At 35.1% G+C, this 6946-nt stretch overlaps 1 protein-coding gene across 3 annotated transcripts; it reads right to left on the reverse strand.

Annotated features, from left to right (window-relative positions):
- Nucleotides 1–420: 420 nt before the first annotated feature.
- On the reverse strand, nucleotides 421–6946 carry LOC18602323 (Haloacid dehalogenase-like hydrolase (HAD) superfamily protein). Of its 3 annotated transcripts, none has more exons than XM_007033630.3 (8): nucleotides 6787–6946; nucleotides 5896–5965; nucleotides 5593–5752; nucleotides 5062–5143; nucleotides 3909–4125; nucleotides 2886–2950; nucleotides 1547–1813; nucleotides 421–819 (listed from the first exon to the last, which is right to left on the reverse strand). In XM_007033630.3, the coding sequence occupies exons 1-7, from the start codon at nucleotides 6877–6879 to the stop codon at nucleotides 1559–1561; spliced, it is 942 nt and encodes a 313-aa protein (XP_007033692.3). In that variant the 5' UTR covers nucleotides 6880–6946; the 3' UTR covers nucleotides 421–819; nucleotides 1547–1558. The 3 variants fall into 3 exon arrangements, with proteins under 3 accessions (XP_007033692.3, XP_088662125.1, XP_088662124.1); XM_088805999.1 differs by having other exon boundaries at nucleotides 421–804; nucleotides 6778–6946; XM_088805998.1 differs by having other exon boundaries at nucleotides 6778–6946.

Here is a 6946-nt window from a genome sequence, read left to right on the forward strand (position 1 = left end):
TTTTAGTGTCTACAGGATCTAATGTAACCAATTCTCTACAATGATCAAACAGGGAGCACAGAGCAAATGGACTAAAGGTGCTACACGCCCACTTGTTATCATGCCTTTTGGAGCATCAATTGTTATAAAGATGGGATTCTCATAATTAGAGGATAAAATTTGCCATTAATTTAGTATATGAACCCGGAGAGACATTGATGTAAAGTTTGCTGCAGGTCAATCTTGAAATCTGCACCAACTGACTGTAAGGATTGACTTGCAGGAAATCATATCGTGAAGAATGAAAGCACAAGGCTGCAAATTGATGAGATCCTCAATGGCAGTGATCATACCTATTAAGAATTGTCAGCTAGATATGGCCACAAAGAGAGGTGTGAGAGCTCCCAATTAAATTAATTAGATAATAGAGAACAAACAAAGTGGGAAAGTGAACTTTTTGTGGTTATTCATTGAACGTATTGCCAAATGACAAACATGATAAAGCATCCAACAAAGATAACATGACAGTAACCCAATTCTTTAACAAAACAAACTTAATTGATCTTGAGCTAGTGACAGGTGTAACAGTCATTCCTTTCGTCTCTTTTCCCCTTTATGTTTTCCATGACATTGGGAACTAAATTTGAATCAAGATATTTCAATCAAATCATATATTATAAAACATCACCCTGGCCAAAGTGTCCAGTGCCCTTGAATTTTTCAATTTGTTTTGGATTAGGTTCTGCCCTTTTGACCCACCATGCACAGGTCAGAATGTAGTCTGGAGAACTTACTGCTAGGGAAAGCAATTTCTTTCTTGAAGATCTGAAAATCAAGCATCTATATAGAAAATTAGCAACACGTGAACACTAAATTATGCCCTTCTTCAAATATCAAACTAAAATGTCAGGGAAACCAAATTTTGGGAGGATGACATGTTGATCTGATTAACATTCAAGCATTTTATGGAGTACAGGTACCATACACAGAGAGAGAAGGGGTGTTGAGGAATGTTCTTCAATGGCATTTGAAATGTACAGAAACAACTGCAGGGCAATATGATGCCTGATGCAACTAGATGAAAGGGAACTTTCAGTGAGAAATTTATATCTTGACCAGCCATTGATTTTAATTCTTACTCAACCAGTCAGTTTTTTCACTCCCACTGTGAGGGCTTATTATTTGACCTTAAGGCACTAGCATAGGAACAGAACATATATAATTTCTGCGGTCTCTAACTTAGAAATAGGAAATAACAGTTGTCTGTAAATGAATTTGTTGTTGCCTGAAATTCTTTAAACATATGTTTTGCTATTTTCTAATTTTAACATCAATTTATATTGATTTACATACCATGTCGGATCTTTAATGTGTGCATAACTTTGTTGGGCAACTATCGCGGTTTATATATTTGAATAAAGAATTTCTTTGAAACTAATGTCCTTCCAACTTTTGCATGTGCTGTTTAAACCATTTTAAGAGGTCTCATTACCTAAAATTTTAAAGCCAAAATAAGTTCATAAATGTAAATTATGTAAAATGGGACAGAACAAGGAAGAGCATATACCAGGACTTAATTCTACCATGTGAATGCTGGTAACACGTATGTTGGACATGCATCATATTTGGATGCAAGGGGCTGTACAGAGGATATATCTGCAACTTGTCCAAAACTATGGAGTCCAAGTTCAGTTGCATGGATCCCTCCAGTGATAAATACTGACTGGATTCCAGCTGCATTTGCACCTTTAATGTCATGATGAAGAGAGTCACCCACAGCAATAGAATCAGAAGCATCCACACCGACCATCGCCATAGCTGATTCATATATTATCTGATAGATAATGAACAAGTGTAAACAAAAGTGACAGTGTCAATAAGGAAAAAGTTAATCAAAATACAAGATGAAAACAGAAATGTTAAACAGAAATAGTGGTTAACACCCATAAACATTTGAAGATAAAACAGTCATGCTATATGCTTACTGAATTACTCCTCTGATGCTAAAGTTCAAAAAAAGATACAACCATCCGCTTTACAAAATTACGTTGAACAATCGTAAAGAAAACAAATATGTCATACTTTTGATTCAGGCAAACATTATTTGATTGCGTAGAACCACCGATCAGATAGAGCTCAGCTTGTACAACTTTAAATTAACTGGAACCCAAAAAAATTTATGTATTAACTTGTACAATTTTAAATTACACAGCCATGGACGGATTTACAGTGGAAGTAGTTAGGGCCAAAATATCTAGGTATTATTGCCAAGATATGACAAAATTTCATATTATCTACTCTTCGCCGAGAATAATTTAAAACACACAACACGTACACGTATGTATGTATGTAGGTATATAACGTTATAAATATTCCAAAATACTTGATAACACAGGTATGATACCAAAGAAAGGACAATTGTGCCATTTGTTTATTTAATATGTACTACTGAAAATCTTGTACAAGTCTTTGTGTATGATGGTGCAGTGGGGGAAGAAGGGGGAGGGGGGGGTCCCGGTAGGGTTTGAATTTGGAAACAGTCTCATGTATGCCTCACAATCATGACTAATGGCAAAACAAACCAACTTGATTCAAGCTCCGTGCTTACAAGCCCCACAACCAATGCTGGTTACTGACTCTGCTATATTTGTTTAACAAGGAGAAAAAACTGTGAATGATATGTGATTTTTGATATCTTAAGATAGAATTAGGAAGGTAAAGCAAACACAAAATAAAATTCTATAATAACCACCAGAAGAGGTATAATGTACAAATGTGTACGGTTGGTAGAGTAAGCTTGCATACCTGTTTGTTAGAGCAAAGACATGGCAAGAGCATACATATCCATAGATATTAAGAAGAGAAAAAATATGTAACAAGTATGAAGAAAAGAATTATCGTATCACCTTATCTGGCTTCCCCATCCATTTCACTTCACCACCAAGCTTTTCGTATTTGGCTGCCAATGTACCTAAGACATAAACCAAAATGGTTTAAAAATCTTTCATGCATGACAGTAGAGGAACTCAGGAACTCCACCTCTTTTGCATGTTGCTAACATAATGAAATAACCTCAACCAAGTAATCCAGGGGCGTAGAAGGGCTTGCTGGAGCAGGGAATCTATATGATTGACAATTATTTTTTCATTAACAAAATTGAATATAGAAAAGGTACTTATTGTGACTGATGTAAGGAAAAAAAGGTATCATTTTATAGAATACAATATACAAGTAACAGCATCGATGGTCTAAATGAGTTGAACCAAAATTTAGCTGACATAAATCACCATAATGGAAGTTGATCTGAGGTTGCTTTAAGATAAATTACAATTCTTTGGATCTTTTGGTATCTGAGAGAAGCTCAAGTTCTTTCATATTTGCAGTAGACTGAAGCCATATTGATGAACGAAACAATAAATCATAGAAAAACCAAAATTTGTCTAAAGGAAACTGCAAAACCTTGATTAAGTAAGACTTAAATAAACCTTAGCAAGGCCTTAGAGACTACAAATCAAACAGGATATTAACTGATGTTTATTTAGTTTCAGGCTGATAAATCAAGAAATGACATTTCCTGGTACATTGCTATGACAATAAGAATTTAATAGAAAGTTCACTTGTACAAACAAAAGCAATAGCAATTAATAGGTTTCAACAATTGGAGGGCAATATAAATAGGAGATCAGGCAAATGATTGAAAGGACATAAACTGAAATAGAAAAAGATGATCTGCATTACAAAAACTAAAAGGGAGACATGCTTTGGCATGCTGAAAGAAAATGCATCCATTTACCAATATATGATGATAATTGTGTATGCTACTCAATTATGGATGAATTGTTTCATAATCCCCATAGTGCAAGTATTAATATAATTTAAATTGTTATTAGTATCCTTCAACCCACTTCTATCAATGTGTATATCTTTACCAGGCATGACACTCAAAGCTCTAGCTTCAACAGTCACAAAGTCTGGATTAGCAACCACCATGGGGATCTTTTTAGTTGCGCAACACTCCAATATTTTCTCAAGACCCTCAAGATTCATAGGACGTACAACACCTGATGGAAGCCCCAAGGCTTCAGTGCCATGAGCCAAGATAAAATCAGCTTCTTCAACATTCTCCACGACTTGTAAGCCCAAACCCTACAACAATAAATTTATATGTAATGATATGTTAATTTGATACTCAGAGCGTTGATCAAACTGCTCATGAAGTCTGAATACTATTACTTAGCAGCAATGGAAAGGATAAAAGAGTTTGTGCTTGGCACATCAATGGATGGACCAAGTGTGTAATTCTCTTTGAAAGTGTGATACCCCATCTCACATTGGATGTGAGTGTGATTGTTAAGAATTATATAAAGATCTACGTCAATTACTACTAATAACTTAAGATTACACTTTTACGAGCTGCGTGGTGCTTGACATTAGCTTATTACAATTGGTATAAGAGCATGTGTCAATTCGGTGTGGGCTTCCATATTGCACTAATGAGATCTCGATCTTGTGGAGTGGGTCTTGATTGTGATTGTGATATGTGGACATCAAGGATTTGAGTGGGTGGGATTGAGGTACCCCATCTTACATTGGATGTGAATGTGATTGTTAGACTTATGTAAGGGTCTAAAGTCAATCGATAATAGTAACTTGAGCTTAACCTTTTGAGGGCCATGTGGTTTAGGCTTGAAAAGTTGTAGGGCCAATGCTGCTTGGATCTAAGTTGATACAAAAAGTCAATGGCTAAAGCCATCGTTCAACAAAGAAGTCCTTCAATCCACGGGAAAGTGTCCTCAATAATTAACAGGTTATTAGTAGAGTAATTAGTTGAGTTTTGGTGCCTAGGAGCATTTTGGCAATTTTTAATGTAGTTGCCAATTATAACCCATTTGGTCATACATGCATTCTTCTAGGGAGCTGCAGTAGCCATGAATCTAATTTGAAGGATATGCACATGATAGATTACAAACTTGTCCAAAACTCAGAAGGTAAACTTTTAGCTTTCAAGGCATCCTGGATGTTGAGGAAGATGATAAAACAGGAAGAAGGAAAGTCATGAAATGCCCAAAACAGTTTGCATACCTCAAGAGATATAGCACCCCTGTCACTCCAGGTCATATGAATGCAAGACCTTCCAAGTGCAGCAAACCAGGCATTGTCTCTCCTAAATGTAATAAAATACAGGGAAAGTCTTGAGATGTATGTTGTAGCTTTCAAAAGTAAACATTCAAATAAAAGCATCATACAATATTGCAGTTGCAATTCGATAATGTAAACCATGAGAAGAAACATGCTGAAAATCCATAGACAAAAACTATTTTTAAGGTTAAAAAAAATTGTAACCTACTTTTTTTAATAAAAAACTGTAAAACAGGAATCATGCATATTAGAACACTGCATGGAATTCAGAGGTTGTGCCTCAAACTTATAGATATATTTTCCAGCCCTACAAATTTGGTCCTACTGATCTAATGCATATTGAGAAAACTTGAGCGACAGATGGAAACTACAAACAGGATTAGACTAGTCAAATATGAAAATAGATTCAAGCATCAATGACAATTATAGACATTGGAGATTTCTCTGTATGTGAGAATATATATAATAATTAACCTTTGCAAGTACTGATGAGTTAATTCTCCACTGGTGATGGCTCCTGCAAAGAGAGAAGGATCAAATCCTAGGTTCTTCATTTTCTCAATTGTCGTTGATGCACGTCTTGAGGAATTACTTATAATCACCATCTTGGCACCAGTAGTTGCCAGCTTTTCCACTGTCACCCAAAAGGATTTAATCTTTTAGGTGAAAAAAAAGCCCTAACAGTCTAACATGCACCTCACCTCACATGTAATCATTTCACTGTATCAGCAAGCAACAAGCTTACTGAAATACCAAAACTCACAGATGAAAACATACATGTTGAAATTGCGCCTGGGTAAGGTTGTTTGCCATCATGAAGGACTCCAAATTGATCCAAGAACCACGCCTGTGCAAACATCACATAATTAGCCGAAATCAACAAATGCATGCAACAATATGTATCAGTACTTGCTTTTTTCAATTAAAAATGCCTACAATCCTCAGACAATTTAGTGTCAATCTAGATTTTGGAAATTTTTAAAGTGCATTGGCATTTCCTGGACAATAAAATCCTACTCCATGACACCAATTCTTTTGGGATACTGCAGAAGAGCTGTTCAAGACTCAAATACCTCTAACCTTGATAGATTTTTAACCCGTGAAGCATGTTGATGAATGGAAACAGCCGGTAGCCAGGTCTAAGCATCTTGTAGGTACGAGTCACATTCCTTAAAAGAAATCATCCTAATTAACAAATTAACTGATTTAGTTGGCATCCAAACCAGCTACTTTTCCTTCTTTGATACTTGAGATGGTTAATTTATTTCATTTTTGAGCAAATTATAGTTTCCGCGACAAATTCAAAATCTCATAACACAAAACATGCATTTTTGTTATTCATCGAACTTCAATCTATAAATTTTCAAAATCTTCCAAAAATATTGTTTACTTTTGCTCCAAAGGGTTTTTTTGCTTTTCGCTTCCAGAATCAAGGCAATTAGCATTAAGAAACATTGAATCAAATTGTTCAGAAGTTGGAGTTAAAAATAGAAAATCTATGTAACTATAACTCAACTATCTAAATTACAGCTAAAATTAATATTTTGATTAACTAAAGCTACTTCAAATTTTCCGGAATCCAAAAATTAATAAAACAAGAATCCAGAATGCAGATTTCAAAATTGAAAAAAACAAAAAAAAACTGGGAAATTAACTAACATTTGGTACCTTGAAACGACACGTTTCGGCAAGGTATTGAAGACCATTGAAGCTCTGAAAGAGAGGTTCAACGGATGGAGCAATAGAGCATTTGGCCATCATTTGCCAATACAGCAATATAGCAATTTCGTTTTTTTATTTAAAGAAAGGTCACTTTGAAAGTTTTTTT

The sequence above is a fragment of the Theobroma cacao genome, chromosome 4 (genome assembly GCF_053813885.1).
Source record: "Theobroma cacao isolate CCN51 chromosome 4, ASM5381388v1, whole genome shotgun sequence".
Taxonomy (NCBI): Eukaryota; Viridiplantae; Streptophyta; class Magnoliopsida; order Malvales; family Malvaceae; genus Theobroma; species Theobroma cacao.

What these genes read in the sequence shown, in the direction of transcription:
- LOC18602323 (XM_088805999.1), bottom strand. Translation starts at nt 6,879, where the DNA reads ATGATGGCCAAATGCTCTATTGCTCCATCCGTTGAACCTCTCTTTCAG. An exon ending in ACTCATCAGTACTTGCAAAG is followed by an intron (nt 5,144 to 5,592) that starts GTTAATTATTAT and finishes TATTACATTTAG; the next exon opens with GAGAGACAATGCCTGGTTTG. An exon ending in GGATGGGGAAGCCAGATAAG is followed by an intron (nt 1,814 to 2,885) that starts GTGATACGATAA and finishes ATTATCTATCAG; the next exon opens with ATAATATATGAATCAGCTAT.